Below are 22,049 nucleotides of genomic sequence, written 5' to 3' on the forward strand. Positions count from 1 at the left end.
TTTCTGTGGGTTTCTGTTACCCTTGAGCTTTCCTCCTATAGAATCAGGAAGAGGTGGAGAGAGACATGGCTGCGATGCTCATGAGATTCAGCAAGCTTATGGGTTTGATCCTTCCATGCTTTTCACTGCTCTCACAGTAGCATCTCAAGGCTCCCAAAATACTAGAAAAAGGAGGAGAGGCACATGGAGGGGATGCCAAAGGAAGTTCTTGTCTTTGTAATCAAGCAAGAAGGGTACAAATTCTCTGCAACTCAAGTTCCCTGTTTCTCATGCTGGGCTACCCAAAATGTAGGATTTCATTGACATAGACACTTTATCAGGTACAGCATACCAAAGAATACAAAAAAAAACCCCAAAAACCCAACCAAAAAAAACCCCAAAAAATCCCACACAACCCAAGACCATCACAGCCAACAGTAAACAGTACAGATCACCCCCAGCTACTCCTTCAACAGATTTCAAATTGATTTTATTAATTGTTTACTGTAATACTTAGAAATTAATTGTTCTGTTAGGTGGCACAAGTGTCTTTATAGATTCTTATGTGGCATAATTTGTCTCATCCAGAACATTTTCCCAATGTCTTTTTTTTTTTTTTTTAAGTATAAAAGAATACAGCCCCTTACCCTTTTCACAAGCTTGCTTAAGTACCAAGCATATTAGCACTCTGTAACGTTTCCATGTATGGGTAACAGAAAAGAAGGTACAAATGGATCCTAATTCATGCTTGGGTAGCTCCATATTTGGAAGGGAAAATGAGTTATGTAAAATTTCCAGAGGCAAGAAAGACAGGTCTTTTAATACAAAAATCTTCTGTTACGGGAAAAAAGATAAAAACCTTTGAGTTCATCAAGTACTATAGATTAACAGAGCCACCCTCAGCCTTTGTGGTCTATCACTCTGTGTGGATAGGGAGAAAAAGATTTTCCAATAACTTTAATGACACTGGACATGTTTGGATCATGATAATTCTACCTACCTATACCGTCTGGACTATGGCATCTTTGCTCCTTCAGTTATTGTACTTCCAAACAAAGGATTTTATTTATTTTTGTTTTGCTCCCCACAGGTAAATCTATTTTGATAAGGGAGGATAATTTAGGTCTGTTACAAAGGTGAAAAAACAAAAATATAAGTAAACGGGGATTTTTTCCCAGAGATCATATTCAAAAGTCAAACCAAATAAAAACTGAATGGGTTTACGTGTCCACACTTGTATCTCAAACATTACCACAGGATCTCCAAAAAATATGCTCTTTTCAGCAGGTCCTGAGAGTCTAAAATTTAAGAAACCACAAAACCAAGCACTTCTGTAGGTTGGTAACTGGAAACAAGCTGGTTAGAGAGATACCAGGCTTTAACATAAGATATCTCAGGGAATCGAGGACAATGAACTTTGAACATTAGCTGTCCCTTTCTGAAAAATCAGTTTCAAAAGGCACTAAAACACGCCCCACAAAAATCGGAATGAAACAATTTTAAAACCCCAGTCTTCCTCACTTACCACCAAGGCTGGTATGGGCTCTCAAGCCCTTGGCCAAGACCTAATTAAAGAGCCCCTGTAGAAAAACTGCTGCAGTGTGAAAGGCTGCTGTCCCTAGGGCTGCTTGCTCACACGCTGCAGAAAGGTACCAGCAACCACACCAGAACCAGCAGCACAGAGGGGCAGAGCCCCCTGTGCCTCCCCCAGGGCAAGGACGGAGCAATTGCCAGAAGCTCTGTGGCATATGATTGAAGAAACGGAATCCTGATAAGTCTTTGAAACAAAATAGCAAGAAACACAACTTAAGGTATGACAACCAAAGAGAATAACTTTTAATATCAAGGAAAAAAAATAGTAATTTCTATGCTGGGTAAGTCAAGCCTTTATTGCTAAACCAGCTTAAATTAAAGTAGGTGGCAAACTGCTATACTCTGTAACCAATGAAAGCATAAAAATCAATTTCACAAATTAATCCTTAGCATTCCAGTTGTAGCAAGCAGAAGATTCAGGAAAGCTTATTTTAATTAAAAACTTTATTTTTCATTACAATTCACAGTTTATACATGGCAAGAAGTACCCTTGCCATGTGGACATTCAGAACACTGTGCTGGGGAGACAAGGGTCTTTGTTATAAGAGCATTGCTCGGTGCTGTGTCATGGAACTTTCTTAGTTTTAAAAGCGTACTCTCTGTAAATGTTAATTGACTGATATTTACACTGAATTTACATATTAACTTATATTTATTAGAAAACAAGCTAAGCATCCAAAAAACATGAACATTCATATATTGCATGTTACCTAATGGTCAGAGATGCTGTAAGATTTGCCACTTGAATCATGCCCAATCATCAAAGTCCCATTCATTTTTAATTTACAGAGCCTAAATTTTTCTTTAAGGCCTGTTCCATTAATTTTATGTACAGCCAGATTACAATAGACTAACATAAGGAAAAAAAATGAAAAATTATCCATTCCATCCTGCATTTCTTCTGAATCTCATGTACACCTATAAGCAAAACAGAAGGTACAAAATTAATGTGTTTTCTTAAAACCAATAAAGAAAACCCACAGTCTGGTTTAGATCTGCTTCTTGTAAGCCTATCCTGTCTGAACAATCATCGGTATTCAGATTGTGCTATTTATCAGCTCTTCTTCATGCCTGCATTGATATTCAGAGCCATCTCTATTTGAAATGTAGAAAGTCACAGTGATACCAGTTTCAATTGCATTCCCACATAGCCACAGCTCTGGCACAGGCAGCCCACGTGACATTCAGGAAAGCACTCCACCAGGATTCCCGGCTAAAATATCATGTAGCCTCTGGGGTGACTTGGCTTAGAAAGGAAATTAAGAATCCTTTTCATACCAAATATATGGCAGAAGGTTTATGCCTATTAAAAATAGCTGTATTCTTCTGCATTGTTTTTTTGGATGTGATTATTTAGAACACAGCAATTTAAAGCCTCCCCCTGCCTCTCATGAAAACAGTAATTTTTATTTGCTCTTGTCATCTACCAAATAATTTAGTGATAGATAAGCTGCAGATTTTTTTGGTACATCTGATGCAGAGAAAAACAACTGCTGAACACTGCTTGGAAAACTAGGACCTGAAAAGGGCCTGCAAATCCTACAAGTCAGCGTGAACAAGTATCATCTGGACCTGAGTAAAACAAAATGCTTCTGGGGGACAGGTTTGCAACTTTTGAAACTGCAGTGCCTTTAAATTTGGAGCTAAGAACATCAATTGATGATTGTTGAGTTTTGGCATTCATTCATGCTGGTTGGTATCTTCACAACAGACACCTTTGAAACACCACCATTTCAAGAACAAAAGGCTTAAATGAAATACACTTCTCATGCAAAAAACCCAAACAAACAAAAGTTGTACAGGAACTGTAGAGGTTCTGGTTCTTCAAAAGATAAGGCACTGACCAAAATTTCTTAGGTAAAAGGCTGCATAAGAATTTCTTGCCATTTACAAATGTGTTGTAGTCCAGAAATGGTCCATTCCTAGGCTCAGTAAGGTAGACCCTGAAATTTTAAGGACTGATCCCTCAAAGCTACATTGTTACCATAAACAAGTGAGATTCATTCGTGAGGCCATATGGCACATTAGAAGTGAAAAACAGTCTGGGCAGATAAAGGCAGAAAACATTGTTTGTTCCAGCATCTTTCGGAAACAGCAGTGCCATTCGTCTTTGTGTCTCTGAAGAGATGCGATGGTAACTCGGGACTGTAGTTTTTCTGTGGAACTCATGCACACATATAAAATGCTGCTAGCACTGGTCATCAACAGGGTGGAAAAAAATGGTGTATGGCTAGTCTAAGCCGAGAGCATCCCAAGGGCTGGGATCCAAAGTCATGGCTACTTAATGTTCTCAATCACGGCTATCTCTTCTGCTGCACAGTGCGGCGTCAAACCATTCATGTAAATGCTGTCCGTCTTTGTCAGAGCTGGCAAGAGGTCCTTCTCGCTGGTCAGGTGGTTCACTGACAGTGTTCTCTTGCAGGGGGTCAGGTCTTGGTTGTGGTTGACAGCGAGCTCTGCAGAGAGCTTCCTTTTGATGGAGGTGGCCCTCTGGAACTTATCGTAGATCTCCACGCTCAGGCGCCTTCGAGTCTCCTTGAACTCGGCGGTGACATTGGCTGTCCACTCTGCAGCATGGGCTCTGAACTCCCCGACCTGCAGCAAAAGTCAGGAAAGAAAAAGGGAAGCATTATGGCACCAAGGACTTCAGACACTTTATCTTCAGGAGCCTTGTGAGTTCAGGGCTGCCAAAGAGTTGCTGCTGCCACTGGCACAAATTTCTCATGACAAAGAGTTACTCTTTTATTGACAGCAACTAAAGAAGAAAAGTTGCTCTAGTAAGAGTTAACAACACTTCAAAAAACACAAATAAAAATCTTTTCTGCTGATCTTTTTTTTTTTTTATTGTGATCATAGTCAGCAACACAGGGAAGCTACAGAGGCTTGACAGCTGCACAATACCCAGCTGGTCAGGGGATGCTGTGTTATGTATTGTTACTAGAGTGAGGGGTTATTTATGAGCACTTTCACGGTCTCTGGAAAGATCCTTGGGAGACTTGGCAAAGAATTTTCTAAATTTAGACAGAAAAGCTTTCTTAAAGGAAACCATCAGCTGTTTGCATCCTCTTTTCTGTACTTGCTCAAACATAGCACCAACACAGCAACAGTTAAAGTCACCTCAGTGGCATATCTGCTTCCCACCTGAATCCCAAATCATCCTTACTTTTCCTCAGATATGGCATAAGGTAGACTGAGCAGATCTAGTCTGAAGTAAACTACGATCCGTAATTTATTTACTATTTATATTTTTGCACTTGTATTTCAGTCAAACCACTGTTACATTAAATAAATTACATAGGTAACTACAGGAGGCACCTTTTGATGATTTTATCTCATTATTACTCCAAGGAAATAGATTGTTTCTCTTTCAATCTCTTCTCCCTCAACAGCTTAATACTGGTAAGGTACAGCACAGGGAATATAGACTATTCATAATTATAACTCCAAAGTAAAGCATTTCAGGAGGATTTAACCCACATAAATTAGTCTAATTGCGACTGTTCACTCCAGAATTTCAATCACTGGCAAACAAACTCTGACTTGGAAAGAACAGAAATGAAAAACGAATTTACACAGAGAAATATAGGGGGCAAACCATCAGAGAAAAAGCCATGAGCTTACTCATGCTTTGCAGAGCAATAGAAAAGAGGAATATAATGAAGGCAAAAATTAGTCAGCTCATCCAGGAGTGACAGAGTTTCAGGAAAACTTTTCCCCTCCAGAAACTAAACAAAAAGGTCTCTTTACCCAAGGGTCATTTTATTACATTGTTCTCCACTTCAGTGAATTACAGAGATGACAAATGTGGACAAATGTATATTTTCTAAAACAGGGGTAATTATCTGCAATACATAGAGGTCTCACCTAGCTGAATGATTATTAGTATTTAATTTGTGCAGCTAGGATCAGACACACTGCAGTTCAAGTTTGAAAATAATGAAATCTGCAGTGCTGAAACATCTCAGCTACTCCAATATTTTCACTTGTAGTAAACAAGTAATAAAAATATGATAAATAGTGCACATCCTGAGGCAGTTTTCTCCTTTTCCTAAGCCTTAGTAAATGCAAGCTGCCCAGGTGCTGGAGAATGGTTCTGCCTAGGGGAGCGAAAAGGCAGTACACAGGTTTCTTTTTTACTGTATATATATGTACCCCTCACCAGCTGTGGAAGCATTTAATAGACCAGGTATTTTGCTCAGGCACACATCTCTGGCATTGTATTCAAGAGATGCTATCAGGATTTAAAATTATATCTCAGCAACTTATTGGAAGATACAACTACCTTGAACTATCTCCCCATAATATTTCACTTTTTTTTGAGGGGGGGGGGTGTTTTTTTGTTGGTTGCTTGGTTGGTTGGCTGGGTTTTTTGTTTTGTTTCTTAGTTCCCACATGATTTTATGTTTGTCAAGGAGAGAAAATTTACTGGCATTGTTTCTGAAGAAAGCATATCTATGTGACCTTTAGGATAGGCTCAGAATGTTCCTAGTGATGGACCTGTCTTGCACAGGGCAAGCTGCTCTTGAGCATTCAAGTTGTTCAGGGGAATCCTAAAACTGTAGTTGTTGGGATATCTGATATCTGAATTCTATGAGATTTCTTTGGGGAAGCAATTTTATGCAGCCAGCTGAAGAGCATCAATAAATGTGCCTCTGGAGATATGCTCACTCCAGTTAGGGTGGTGTGGAACACTAACATGGTTGACACAATTCTACCTGCCCATACAAAGCTGTGACACTGGTTTATATTAAAATCATAGGAGAAAAATACAAATTGAAACATGCTAGTATTAATGCTACTGGTAGGTAGAATCAGATGCATTAGTAGTAATACAGAGGGAATTGGAACACGTTAAGACCCAGGAGGTCAGTGCTGTTCGAACTATGCATGCCCCAAATCACTACTTTTGGCCCCTACTTTTCATGCAAACTGAAATGCATTCAAACATGTTACCTCTTTAAAACCAAACTCTTAATTCCATAGCACTTACAGACTCAAGCAGGGTTGTAAGAATAGGGTTATAAGAAAAGAAATGTGCCATTTTAACTACCAGTGTACATTAGTAACTTGCTTGTATAATTTGATCCCTCATTGATCCATAGGGACATATCTGTAGTATGTCTGGGTTCTTTCTGTCCTTAGGTTATGACATTTTAACACACTGCATTACATCTCCTCTTCATATGGGTTCTGACAACAAAAAAATGTCTCATGCAGAGACATTCCAATTGCCTGTGCTGCTCAAAAAAATTTAATTCTTGGCATACCTATCTACTGTAACAACAATTTACTTTTCTCCAGATCTCTTGCCTCATTACAGCACAGCGCTGTAGACTCTACAGCTGTCATAGTTGGGGGCAGTGTGACATGAGGACAAGGTCTCTTAGTCACAGAAATTATTGACAACTACGTACTTAGCATAAGGCTGAATGTCACAGAATATCTCAGAAGCAATAGGAAAAACATGTCACAGTGATAGCGCCCGGCTCAGTCATACAAGAAGCTGGTGAGAAGCTGGTGCTGCTTCTCACTTTAACCTTCAGGAAAGAGAAATGCCACTAGTAATGGGGACATGGTCCCTATCACAGCTCCTGAATTGACTTCCTCCACATCAAAATCCAAATTAGTCTGCAAGGTGTTAGACATATTTCACAAGGAGTATCAACCTAGCTACACTGAGCATCAACAGCAAGTAACTTTCTTATGTATTTAAGAAGCAGGAAGTAGCACCCTACTGCCTTATGATTTCAGGGAAGACAAGTCTCAATAGCAAGTTCTCGAGAGTTATGATATATGGTAACACAACTAAGTATTCCACACAGAACACTTCCCCACAAAACAAAACAACAAAAACCCAAAACAAACAAACAAACAAACAAAAGAACAACAAAAACCCAAAACAACCCCCAAAAAACAACACCCACGACTTTCCCAAAAAATTAACAGCATTGACCCAATTCGTTTCCCAGCCCAAGTTTCCTGGCCACCAGGTACCACTGCCAGGGTATCCTCTATGATCTACACCATATCCAACCTTATCCTATGAAGATGTCTCAAATACCACAGGTCCTCTCCAGTAACACCTCCAAATGTCTGTGGCAATTTATGTGTCCACCTGTGGTGGAATGTCACATTTACTCTTTTAGGGTATAATGAGAAACTGCCTCTGAACCATTTGTTCTATTAATTCTTTTTAAAGTCACTATTGGGTTTTTTGGGTGGGGTTTGTAGTGAAAAACAAACAGACATCAATAAAGTACCACATGAACTTCCTGAACGACCAAACAGTTCCCAGGCTGCACACATACACAATCACCAATATAACTTTGAGACCAATGTACTGAATTTGACAGAACTAGAAAAAAAAACCAAAAAAACATGGACATTAAGCCATCATTCCTTCACCTACTCCTGCCAAAATTCATCTAAATGAATAATGTCCTAGAACTGGCTCTCAGTCAATATCTCTAGTAGGATCAAAAGTTCCTATTCAGTTTCACTGTACTGTGTTTTAGCTTTCTGTCCTGCTGAGCTCCACACTTGGGTAAAGGCCAACAGCATAAGCCAGAATGTATGAATGTCCAAGGGGATGCTACTGTTGAAACTAAAAAAAACATTTGAACACACCTGCTTCATTCTTCAGTACATTTGCTCTAAACCTTATACTTGTTAAGAGTTTGAGAATCTTTCTGGACACCCACAGAATTATGCAAATACTAATGCAAGCAAAACTTCCCACCATTCAGGACGACCACTCATCTTATTAAGTGTCTGGAAAGCACAAGCCATGTAGCCAATCACAAGTAATGTATTTTGAATTAAGTCACATCTGTGCTTTAGCAGAAAAACAAGCAAACAAAAGCATAATTAAGGACATCCTTAAATAGACCAAGACAAATGTACTTGCCTATCTTAACTTTGCCTTAGTTTTGCTCCTCTGTCTCGGGGATATTCTTGAAAAACCCCAACATCACAGCATAATCAGTTAATCTACTTCTCCTTACAGAGGGAAAAGAAATATATCCTGCTTGGATGGAACTCAGATATATGATATGAAAGCTATGATATACTCAGGAGGAGGTAAACCACTGAGTTGCAAATAAAAAAAATAGGGTTATTATATATGTCATGCAAGAAAATGAAAACATATATTTCCAAGTCATGCAGCTTTTTCTGTCATGGCTGAGCATTATGTTCCTTCTCTTTGGCATACAGGGCTCATACAGTTTATGATGAGCATTTTAGTGCAAGCCAAAAAATTGAATTTAAAAAGCAAGAAGATAAGCTGGAGGTATCCATTTGACTACATTTTAGGGTGAAAAAAGTGCCCTTCCTTACAGATATTCTTAACGGTCTAGATGTTCCTCCCTGTATAATTTCTCGCATTTTTCCCTAATGCATTCTCCGAATTTTCATAGCTCCATTTTTGAGTACACTCTCCAGTGTACTTTATCCTGCTATTTAAAAATAACACATCCAATTAACCTCTCTGTGATATGCTACTCAGACAAAACTAAAAAGTGCATTACATGTCAAATTATGCAAGCAGCAGAGTACAGAACATAACATTTTTGTCTTAGCTCTCAGGAAATTCAGCCAGTGTTCACAGAAATTGTTCACAAAGTTCCTTTAAAAAAAAAATGTAGGTACAGAGAGGGGTGATGGGTTGAACAACTCAGCTGCTGGGTGGGTTTATCCCTGAGTGCATCAGAGGGGTTTCCTACCTGCCATCTCACTTTCCTGCAGTTCTGGGCAAGCATATTCCACCTTTTTTCACCCCAGCTGCTGCTGGACACAAATTTCTATTCACCACCGCAGTTTCTATCAGTTAGAGAAGACCAGAGTGCAGAAGAGAACAAGAGAAGCTTCACGAAAAAATTTTAATGAAACCTGTGCATTTTATGCACATTAAGGGAATCTCATTTATAGTCCACCTAAAACTCCCAACATAATGGTCCGGCTTTCAGTATTCCTGCTATTATAGTGTTATTAGTACATAGCCAAAATACCTGTGGACAGGTGTTTAGAGAAGAGTGTGCTCTACTGGTCTTTAAAGGTAAACAGCCACAAAACACAAGAAATACCACAGGTATTAATGAGATACCCATGCTGAGCTTTCCCAGGTCCACCATCTGCTATGATGACCCACCATCTTCTATGCCTTCATCCTGTCAGGACCTCAATTCTGTAGCTGGGAGCTCTACTTTGCCAGGTCTTTAAGATACCAGACTTTGACTTCAAGGTGAATGGCACACAAGAAGCAATAAGTGATACCTTTTTCAGTTCCACTCACTGGTATACATATCCCTCTGTTTTTCAGACAAATATCAGAGGGGAAAAGACTCTCTTTTGTGAAACTGTCATCTTCTTGGGTAAGGCATCAATTTCATAGGCAATTGTGGTTTTGTAGCCATAGTGGTCAGAAACGTTTTGGGAACAATGCTCTCCTGATAGAACCTGGATTGTTCAGTCCTGTAATAAGCAATGCTTGTAAGTTCATTCTGGTGAGAAATGATAGTTTGGTTTTACCCACATAACTTCCATGAACACATCTGATGCTTTGGATGAAATAAACCACATTCTCCAATGGGAATGCAGAGAGCCCACAAATTTTGATTATTTTATTTGTGGAGGAACATCTATGGTGGCAGCTGTGGGAATATGTTTTGTGGAGATGTAACAGATGGCAGAGGGAAGAAATGGCCTTTTCCTCTATCGCTGTTTGATTCAATAAAATAAAAACAGCCTAAAAAATAATGCCTACAAAACAGAGCCAGATATACTAAGAATCAACACAAGAGATGATTATTTGATTTACCTTTTGTTTTTTCTGTAAATATGAAGACTACTATGCTAGGTATTTCCTCAGAACTACTATTGAATATTGCCCACCAGATACCCCTTTGCACAGATTTGGATGTGTATAGTCTCAGTAGTGTAGACAAGTTATGGGCCTGATTATCTTACTCTCTATTCTTCTGCTTTATTATTAACTTCCAAAGATAAAGATTAACAACAACAACAAAAAAAAAGATGTTGACATTTTCCCTTAAAATCAGTTCTATTTAGTGTTTTCAGCTGCCTCAGAGAGCCATCCAACCCCTCTTTCAATCTGATGAGAGTGAATGACGTGCACCTGTATTAGCCACAAGAAACTACTTAGCTTTGCACAAAGCTCTAGCAGCTGAGCTTAAGGTGATCCAGGAGAACAGTGTGTATCCTCTGCCTGCACTATGCAGCCAATGACTTCCTGCAGTCAGGAAAAACAAATGTTTTACGAACTATACTAGAAGCATAATGAAACCCAAGCCACAGGCAGCTGAAAAACTGCCTCAACTTTCTCCCAGAGGAAGGAGACAACAACTGTTTCATAGGCTCACTGGACTTTTTTTAGCTTATGAAGATATGCTAAAAAAGAACAAACATAAAAAAGGACTTTCAGTTTTTACTTGGTAGTAAGGAATGATTATAGTAACTACTTGGTAAAGTCCCAGCAAGAATTGTTCAACACTAGTATTACAACTGCACCTATCCCTTGTGAAAGCCAGTATTCCATAGCTTCTTTGGTCCCTTTTATCTGCAATTGCAAAGCATTTTCCTCAATGTCAACACACCTACTTGCAAGGGCATTCTGCTGAACTTGCTTTGTCTGGGAACTCATCCTCAAGACAGCTATCACATTCATATACTCAGCATTAGTAACATGTTCTGGAGTCTTTTCCTAACAATATCCAAGCACTGAGATTATCCTAAAAAAAAAAAAGTAAAGTTTTCAGAAATGTTAATCATGAAGATGTCAGTGATATTTAACCTGGAATAGTTCCAGCTCACAATAAAGTAAACCACAGAAATATTTATTGCTGTAACGAAGGATCAATTACATCTTATCTCCAAGAATTCAGATTTCTCAAAGTAGACCATCATAGCATACATTCTGGGAATCTTCATGGGTAATTAACTCCAAGAAATGCTATCTCTATAACTGATCTCACTTTAATCAATATCTCTTATTATGAAGTACAAGTCTCTTGCCCTAGTTTTATTTTTGCAAATTCAATAGCTTCACATTCAATTGCCTTCACTCCCTTGTTGCATGCAGCCTTCACTGGAGTAATTTTCTTCTTTGAATGCTGTGGGAGAGCAGGGCCAGGCACAGGGGCTGGCATGAGACACTGACAGTGTTCCCATGCCCTGGGCCGTGCTGCTCCTCATGGAAGTACTTGGCAGCACATCCCCTGTAATCAGCACCCCACCAGGACCTGGTACTCAACATAGAGTAACAAAACAGCAGTCTCTAAATGTCTGGTATGCCCAGCTAAGAGGCATGATACAAATATAAATATAACCACAGCAAAACTGTGGAAATGTTATCTCTGTGTGTAGTGAATCTGAAGTGAGCATCACATGTCCAAAGTATACAAAATGAGGAAAAATCTCAAAAAAAGTGTCAAAAGCCATCAGCTGTTTAGTTTTCCAGGAATTCTCAGAATAAGATGTTCTTTCCAGTTCATTATTGCTCATATTACCACAACAGACTTTCAAAAGACTGATCAACATAGAAACCCAGTATTACAGACTGTTGCTAGGGCAGATTCAGGAACATCACCAGGATAACTTAAACTCATAGAAAGGAAGAGATCAAATTGCATTCAGAATCAGTCATTTCTATTTCCTCCTTGCACCAATACCACTCTTTATACATCCCTGGGACTCTGGGCTGCTATAGAGATACTGTACTCCCACCTTTTATTTTGGCTTTGTTTTGGTTAGATTTTTTGTTCTGTTGCTAGTCAAATTTGACTGGAGACATGCAGTTGTTTTGACTGTAGAAATATTTTATATTTCTCCTCATCTCATAGAAATTATTAAAAACAATCACCTTTATGAATATGCCTGTTCCTTCTCAAACTGACTTTTCTGCACATCTTGGATGTACTGGAAAAAAACCCTCTTAATGCAAGACAGATTTTTCTTCAGATGCTTCCCTTGCCATTTTTGTAGCTCTCTGCATTCTTCCTGAAGTTTAGACCACAAATCTAGGGGCTGTTTTCCAGTAATATACCTTTTAATAACATCTGCAAAATATTACCACTTTCCTACAGAAACTTGATGATTCTCTACTTGGACATCTTAGAATTGTTATCCTTATTAATCACTGCCTTGCAAAATTACTTTGCACACCATGGCTTTGACACTATATTTGTCTCCCACAAATATTTCCAATTCAGTGCTTTCTAGGAATAGACTTCCACGAGTAAAACTGCTGCAGTTTGGTTTGTTTTTTTGGCCTGTGGTTGGTTGGCGTTTTAGGCTTATGTTTTGATGGAATTTGTTTTGAGGTATTTTGTTTTTTGCCTGTTTTTCTTCTATGATTTGGATTGTTTGTCTGTTTTCTTTTGCTAGGAGGCGGGGGTGGGTTGATTGGTTTGGGGGGAGTGGATATAAGAAAAGTCCAAACAGTCGTTTTCTTCAACAATAAAACTTTCTTTCAGAAGCTGACCCATCTCACTTGAAACAATGCAAAATGGACCAGCAAGTGACTCCAATCAACAGACGGAACAATTCTCTACCATCTTCATTTCTAAGTGATTTTATTTCTTAAAATAGGGAGAGCCAGGTCAAGAGTTCATTGAACAACTTATTCCTCCTCTTTGGTCAAACACCCTCATTACACAGCCTCTGAGGACAATCTGTTTGCTTGGAGGGTGAAAACCCTTCAAAACTTTTTCTCACTTGAGTCCACTAATTTTTTCATCTTTTCATGCATACAGTCTACATCTAGGGTCCCTCTTTGAGCAATGTGAGAAATGGGCTCAAGTTCTCTTTATGCTGGATCCCTTATGCTGGGTGAGCACCTTCAACCTGAAGCTAATAAAAAGACAACAAATAATATAGGGAGTGCAATAATCTCCATGCCATCATCATGACAAGTTTAATTCTGTTTTGACAGACTTGAGTGACAGCTCTGTCACTGGTGCCAAGAAGATTAAATTGAATGATGATTCAGATGAGTCAAATTTGTTGAATTTGTTTATAAATATCCAATACAGCAACTGCCTCTTGAATTTCCACAAGAAGTGAATGTGCTATTTCTCATAAAATTTTAGGCTTGGTCTTTAAAGCTGGGTACATGTTGTTCAATTCAAAAGAAAGACAAGCAACATGAAAAAATCATTTATCCAAACTGAGCCAATGTCTAACAAGTCTGTCACCTGGATACACAGTGAAGATCCTCCAGGATCTATAGGCCAAATGTCTAAGATTGTAGGTTGCGTAAGCATTTTTGCTGAAAATGCTGGAATTCAGAAGCTGCTGCATACAGAAGTAAAAGAAAAAATATGACAAGGAAAAAGAATCCTGCTGAAAATTTATCTTTCAAAGAGACTAAAATCAGAAGACTTTAAAAGTGCTCTGAGTAATCAGAATGTAGAGAATAATGAAGAGGAGGGAGTTTAAGGCAAGCTAGTATAGCTGAGGCTGAACTTCAGAGACAGATTGCCTACTTAAGATTACAGCACACAGCATGTTCCAGTGACTTTCTGACATTTCATCTATCTTACTGTATGAGCTGCTTCCAGATCAATCCTTCTAAAACTCCCACTTCTGTCTCTACTCGTCTTTCACTTCCCTCCCCATCTGAGGCATTCAAAATTCTCCAGAGTGTTTCAGGAGACAAAAGCCACCTGAGCAACTGACTGACATACTGGTTATCTGGATTTTAATATCAAAATAACAGCAGTTCTGTGCATTAGTGCACTTCTGATCAGATTTTTTTTTGTCTCACATCCATTTGCATGAGGCAAACTTTCCTGGTAGTATACTGAGAAAAAGATAGATTTTTTGTTGTTGTTGAAACAGTGAAATGCATTATTACCTCAAAGTCTTATGTAAACTGCTTCTAAGAACAACATAAATACATTAAAATATATTAATTGATTTTAGGTGATACTCATTAACAGCATGCCTCCTCCCTGGAATAAGGAGGACTTCACTTCTTGCCCTAAATACGATATTTATTGATACTTTTTCCCTTGGACTACTGGAAAAAGCAAAGAGATTACAGCTGCCTATAAAAAGAGGCATACCTCTGATGATTTATAGTTTTGATTGTTGAGGGGAAGTAAAGAACATTTGCAACCTCTCTGTTTCATTCTGGACTCAGGTAACATTCTCTAGATTTTTCTGCTTGGTCTTAGACTGCTGAAACCAGCACAGTTGATCACTACTGAATGATCTGCTCCTCCCTGTACCTAAAACATCTCAGACTACTGTTTTCTTCCCAGAAAGTAGGATACAAGTCCTATACAAAACCTTGTTTATTTGTTGATGCCCATAACAATCCCAATAATTTTCAGGAAGATTTTCAGCACCCTGTTCCTAGGAAATAAATTAAACTGCTTTAGTCTCCAGAGTGCATTGATCACAGTTCTGCAGATTTTTTTCATGGGCTCTGTATCTCAATAGGTTTTAATATATAACATTGTTTCCCACTTCAAAGGCTACTTTTAGGTGTAAGTGGCTATTTCCCCAGGAACTGACAGTGTTTCCCCAAGGCAATTAAAAAAAATATACCCCAGACTCTGAACTAGGGTTTTTCACTGCATTCATGGATATTGGAACTCCAGAGATGTTCCTCTGCTATAATCTGCATTCATAGAAGCTGGAACAGTCCACTGTAAATTTAGGTTTAACTGGAAAAAAAAGACAAGAAACTCAGTCTCATCTGGCTTTTGCTGGCACAGAAGAGATTTGATAACTACATTTCCACTAAACTCCTTCAGTATCTTCACTCAGATTTTCCCAGGCAGATAGCAAGAATGAGCTAATAGCAGCAGTTTTTATCGTAAAATGAAACCTGTAAAAAGTGAATATTAGTAAAATGCTTATAAGCCAATCTTACAGCAAAATGCAATATATTTATATTACTTTCTTCCTACAGTTAAATTAGGATAGAAGACAGATTTTTTTTTTTTTGTATTTTCTAACTATCACATAACTTAAGGTATATCAAAATTCAATTCTCAAACTGGTATTTGCTATTGTTAAAACTATAGAATTTTAAACTGCTAAAGCATTTTATTCCTGCTAACAATTCTCACACATGTCCAAGCAATGGGTTAAGAAATAGGGAGGGAGATTTCTGACCATCAGAGATATGGTTAATTGAAGAAATGGCACCAATTATGTTATGTCTGTCTTTAATCTAACCTAAGACACGTGAGACTTGTATATAGCAGAATTCCCAATACCTGCTTCAGCCAAGAGAATTCGGGTATATCTGAAGAATGAGGTTTTCCTTGCTGTAGACAAAATGAATATGCTTGTTTAGGCTATAAAGGTGAGAAAGAATGAAAAGCTGGACTAGGTTACACATTCCCAGTGCCTGAAAAAAGAAAGCTCAGCACTGCACTGCATAACCTGGCAAACAGTTTTCCCTGATAAAAATAGGAATGCTTTTGATGTGTTGGAAGTATTTTTGGGTTTCTTCAATTCACGTGTCTTTAAATCCTTTCCAGAGCTAGTCTATATTGAAATAGCTTCACAAAGAGCTACAAAATTCAAACATTCTTAATATATTATCATCATTATAAGATTAAAACTTCAGTGTGTTATATATTCAATTATATAGTCAAGAAACTAAGATCTCTGGATAAGATGCTCTGGATAACAGAAAAGAATAGGAGAAAACTGAGTTTAAAGATCAGATTAATTCCAGGAAGTAGTGTGAAGAACCAAAATGTGTCAGTGTCTGAGAAAATAAAGCAAAAACAAGCCTAGAGATTATTTTTGTATAGTCTGAAGTCATAGTGCCTCAGTCGCATCATATTTCTTCCGAAACATCCAGACACAAGTAACCCAGGGAAATTAGACAATTTAGGAAATGCCCCAAGGTGAGAATAGTTAGACACCAGGAGACTTCCAGGAGGAACCACTCTTAGAATCATATAATATTCTGAGCTGGAAGGGACCCACAAGGATCATTGAAATCCAACCCAAGTCCTGCACAAAAATTCCAATGTGTTCCTGAGAGAATTGTCCAAATGTTTTGTGAACTCTGGCAGGCTTGGTGCTATGACCACTTCAATGGGGAGCTGCTCCATTGTTCTCCTACTTCTTCCTATTGCAGAGCAGAAAATGGGTGAGGCCAACCTAATTCTGAAGCTCAAAATAACAAAATACAACCATGCAGTTTACTGGCATTTGAAAGGATGCACGGGTTTCCCTGCAGTCAGTGTAAGCCGTGTAAGGCTGGCTGTTAAAGGCAGCTTTTCTAGAAAACAGAGCTGTGATCCTGCCAGCTGTTGAATGTGCAAATGGGAACACCCAGATGATATCTGCTGCTCCCTATCTGTGGAGTGCACTAGGAAGCTCATTGTGGAAGGGAAGTCATGAATACCTTTTCAAATTTACAGCATGTGGCAAAAGATGACACTCTTGAACTGAAACTGTTCAAATAAACATTGTCCTCTGCTTCAGGGCTAAGAGGTTATGAATTGCCTGCTAAAAGTGTATTTACAGCAGACCTGTCACGGTGCTGTCTCTAACCACAGAACCATGAGCACAACAAAAGCAATGGAAAAGGGCTTCCCACCCCACATTCCTTACAAAGTGGGTTTAGTCCTGCCCAAGATCCCACCTCCCACCCTCCTGCCTGCTGCCAGCAGCGCCCCTGCTCCTGCTCAGAAGGTGGCAGGCACCCTGAGGGGCTGCAGTGAGAGAAGTAGGGGTAAGCGACCCTTCAGAGCACAGGCTTTGGGAAGTCAAGGATTGCCAGGAATACATCTAGGCATTGATGCCATGCCCTAGAGCTAGGAAAACTATTTAACAGCATAAGTAGCAGGCCACTGCACAGTAGCCAACATATTCATTCCATCAAAAACAAATTAGAGTTTTTATGTTTGAGTAGCACAAATCAACTCATGCGTGCAAAAGAACTCAAGCTAAATTAGAGGGAAATAATATGTTGCTTCAAACAAAATTAATTTCTCAGACTTCCAGTAAAACTCAATGTATGGACGCTACAATTGAAGGAAATTTTTCAATTTCAAAACCAGAACATTTTCTTAAATGACAAAAATTAAAACGTTGTATCATTGGAATAATAAATACAAGTGAAAACAAGTGAAAACGAGTGAAATTCACAAGTGAAAACCTATTTCAATTGGAAGCAATATACTTGACTACAAATACCAAGTAATTCTGTGGAAGATATTATGTTAAAATATACCCGGGGATATTTAAATATTTCATTCCAATACCTTGCATGATATGAAAAATTTATTTTCTTACCACTATAAAGCATGGTCTTTATGAAATATAGAAATAAATATAATAATAAAATCATTATTAATGAAAAATAAAATTAAAATTAAATAAAATTAAATAATAAAATAAAATAATAGATGAGATATATTACATTTATATAAAATATGTAAATTAACCACTTAAGTATTTTCTTTACATACCTGCATCCCTTTTAGAAACAACACAGAATGATTTTTGCCTTAAAATTAAAGCCTACATTCTACTACCTAGAACAGTAGTTTAAGAATTTTTTCCCCTCATAAATCAAGTGCAACTGTTCATATACACTTATAATAATTATAAAATAATTATAATAATTATACACTTATAATAATTATATAATAATACATTTAATCTAATTTTCTATGCAGACATGTGAAATTAAAACACTGTATGTTTGAATGGACTGTTACAAAGTTTCCTGCAGTTTGAGCTGCAGCATTAGAGTTCACACAAAAACAGCTTTGACCTATACACACTAAGTGCAAAAGCACCTGTAAGGTCACCTGGATTCTATTCAAAGTTTTATAAAAAAGAGTATTGCTTCCCTTTTCAAAATATTCTTACCTCTTCCTTTGTCTTTTTTGATATGACCCTTAGCCAGTCTCCAATCATGCTGAGGACAGCTGCAAAGTAAGCAAGCCCAACAAGGATCCAGAACCACACCACTGGCTTATAAAAATCTAGGTATTCAATATCGGATCCCCCTGAAAAACAATACAGCAAAAATTAATTCAGACATATTAGCTATAGGTGCATAAATGTTTTTAAATTAATATTCCTAGAAAAGAAAAGTTTAATTTCTTACACTTTCTCTATTTTTACCCATGAAAAATATTGTGTTGAATTAATACAAATTACATAAATTAGTTCACTCTTGAAAGTAACATGCAAATTTTAGACAAAGATTGTTAACAATTCATAATAATTACTAAATGAACACAAACTGATTCAACTTGATATATTGTCATTTAAGATAGAGGTCACTGAAGACAGCTTGAATGAAATGACTTCCCACCTGCTCCAAAAAATGATGCAGTACCAGAGTTTTAAGTACTGTTCCAAAGTATGCAATGCATTCATATCCTGAGAAATCCGTTTTTGCAAGAACTTTAAAACATCTCAATACTTCTATAAAACCTTTAGCCTCAGTAAAGAAAGAGTAGCACCTGCATTAACAAGTGTCCCTGGTGAGTAGGCAAACATTATCATCTCCATTCTGCAGAAGGAAACCAGAGTGCAAGGACTTGAGTTGAATTGATCATCCCCGCCCCCCGCCAAAAAAAAAGGTGGATAAAAGAAGTCTGCTGAAGGGTAATTTTTTGAATCCCACTGCCATAAGCACTTCTTTTCACTGCTAAAGTATAAAAAAGGATAAATTTCAGCAGTGTCTGTAATAGAGCTTTCAGGTATAATACAGCTGTAAGGAACAGATGTCTTATTTCCACACAAAAAAAAGTTATGTTCATCCAGAGCTCTTGACAACACCCAATAACTCAAATTTCATATCTTGCCATGCAATAAAACAGAAGCCTTAAACTTGTAATTCAGCTGTATTACAAAAAATAAAACCAGACTTCTAGTTTGGGCTGCTGCAAGAACGTGTGTATCTGCCCATAATTGAAGAGGCTCTACAGTAAAACCTTCTCATGCGCATTTAAGTAGCCTGTACAGGTACATAGTACTTAGTGTTATATATCTGCACCCTATACTGAAACAAATCAAGGGATAATTGGCCCCAAAATATCAAGTACCTTGTTACAGTACTGAGATTGACTCTCCTGGAAAGTAATGTCTTTACTTAGCTTTATTATTGCAGAGATTACAAAGAATAACAAATAACAAAGAATTTTACTGGTGGCTAGCTTTGTATGGAAGCCCTCACAGACATAAATTTTGTTATTCTCATGTCAATTACATCTTTTCATCAAAAAAAATGCATTGAGCTGCAGTGGTTTACTCAACTATCCAAGAGATGAATCCACATTGTGAAAGTGGATATCCTTTGGTACCTTTCTAGCCCCAAGCAGAGGTAGAAGACAGGGCTCTGTTTGGAACAGAAGACATCCAGCCACCAAAGGGCTGAGTTTGTCACAGCACAAGACAAACAAAATACCAAATCATTTGTTAACATCTATCTCATGTCACTCTAGTAAAATAGTATTTTAGGGATGATTCACCCAAAATGTGTTGTAATTCAAAATAGTGGTCGATTACCACTGTGTCCTTGCTATAATAATGGGCCACACTTGGTGGTTCATCCTCTTCTTTAGCTGTACATACAATGCACAAGAAAGTATCATAGAAAGCACCCACATGGTTTTTAATTTTTGGCATATTATGTTTAAAAACTGAGACTGGAACCTAACTCTGCCAGTCTGCAAGAAGCACTTCCTCCACAGTTTATACTTATTTTATTTACAGCAAAGTTAATCACCGAGGCAGGAATTAGGACATATTCATGTTCAACCAAGTTTTCCATGCAGTCTGGCCAGGAGATGGCTCCATCTAGCCATGCCCAAAGGAGTTCCGCTTTCCTGAAGTTAAAGGGACAAAAAGCATCTAAAGAAATACTCTAGGATAAGGCTTTAAAGCTAAAACCTTTATTAGCTGTTGAGCTTCTGAATTTCAAGGACTCCTTGGATGATTTCTCAATTTAATCAAGTCTCAGGGAGAGAGACATACCTGAGGATCTTTGTCTTGACATAACTACTGTCTCCTGTGATGCTCAAACTGCCATAATGAAGTTACCTGGGAATGTCATTAAATAGGATTTCATCGAGAAATGTGATCAGAACTCAACTGTACTGAATTTAAACTACAAGAATTCATTAACTACCACATTCACTTAAATGGGTATGAATGCATTTGGGTATGAGTATGCATAGCTAAATGTACTTGTACTGAAGTATATGAGATAATCTAATGATTTTATGGGCAACATCATAAAAAGCATATCAATATGATACACTATCATGTTTCTTTTGCAAAGTAAATTGGTTTATGCAGCCCTCTGGGAAGGAAAATGCTGAGAAGGCAGAAGATGAATTTTGTTGCTTGTTTGGCAAACCAAATTTTGTGGGCTGAGGGACAAAACTTTTCCCAACTTTCTTTAGCCTCTACCCAAAATATGTTAAAACCACAATGAAGAAGAAATCTAGCAGTCTGCCATAATCTGTTACCAAGAACAGCCAGAGTTTATTGCCAAGATTTTTTCTGGTAAAGATTTGATCTAAAGTTGCTTGAGGTCTATTTTCCATCCACCATCATCACAGACTATTATATTGTTGCTGCCACCATTCTTACATCTGCCAAATAATATTTATTTGGGATTTTCAACACTTTGGAAAACATAAGTTGTTCTATGGCCCAAACATATTCCTTACTAAAGTCAAGAACTCTGTTTCAGTGAACAAAGGCATTAGTGAATATCTCAGTCGTGCTTTAGAACATATTACAAATATATCTTTTTTACTTATTTATTTATGTAAAACTGGTACTTTAAAAGTAAATAATTTTCTTCATTGTTGCCGCTCTTTTTCCCATTCTTTCTACAGTAACTGGCTCAAAATAGAAACATGTAATTATTTCTGTAAAGTTGGTTGGCTTTGCATTTTTACTTCAAAATGAGGAGGAGAGAATAGAAAGTGCTGTCAACATTGAGTATCTTAATTCCATACCAGCAAAAATTTCTGGGTTATTCAAAAGTTGGCACTGCAAACAAGGAAATGTCTATGATTTTTCAGCAGCAGTACAAATTACTCTGCATATAGAAAAATGATATAATCCAGTTTTAATTTCAGAATAGCAAGTAGCTGTCCACCATCCCTGTTTTGACAAACCTGACAAACATGTTTAATCCAGAAATGTCACTTGTCCCACTCCAAAGAAAAATGGAGGTTCAGCCCTGCAGCTAGAAAGGATTTGTCTCTGAGGACTGCAAAAAAAGGGGGGACAGAGAAAGACTAGCTCGCATGGCAACGTGGAAATGCAGACAGCTGGAGACAAGATAGTATTGCACTGCCAGAGGTGGAATAGGAGTAGGCCATAGGAGCCACTTGATGCCACTCAGTGGAAAATGGAGAGCTACTTCAGAAAACAAAGCACAGATCTAAAACACTCCTCACATGCTGTACTGCACAGATATCAAGCAAGTCAGTGCTCTGTCTTCA

At 37.9% G+C, this 22,049-nt stretch overlaps 1 protein-coding gene across 6 annotated transcripts in view; it reads right to left on the reverse strand.

Moving 5' to 3' along the window:
* Positions 1-1,932: 1,932 nt before the first annotated feature.
* Positions 1,933-22,049, reverse strand: part of KCNK2 (potassium two pore domain channel subfamily K member 2) — a 124,804-nt gene continuing 104,687 nt past the window's right edge. For all 6 annotated transcript variants that reach the window (XM_014252839.2, XM_088053785.1, XM_088053781.1 and 3 more), the window contains 2 exons: positions 18,445-18,584; positions 1,933-4,167 (listed from right to left, as the gene is read on the reverse strand). In XM_014252839.2, coding sequence (XP_014108314.1) covers positions 3,850-4,167; positions 18,445-18,584 — 458 coding nt within the window. In that variant the 3' untranslated portion in view covers positions 1,933-3,849. The remainder of the gene's footprint in view (positions 4,168-18,444; positions 18,585-22,049) is intronic.

The sequence above is a fragment of the Pseudopodoces humilis genome, chromosome 3, assembly GCF_049639895.1.
Source record: "Pseudopodoces humilis isolate 2021_Gansu_Grassland_sample_001 chromosome 3, ASM4963989v1, whole genome shotgun sequence".
Lineage (NCBI taxonomy): Eukaryota > Metazoa > Chordata > Aves > Passeriformes > Paridae > Pseudopodoces > Pseudopodoces humilis.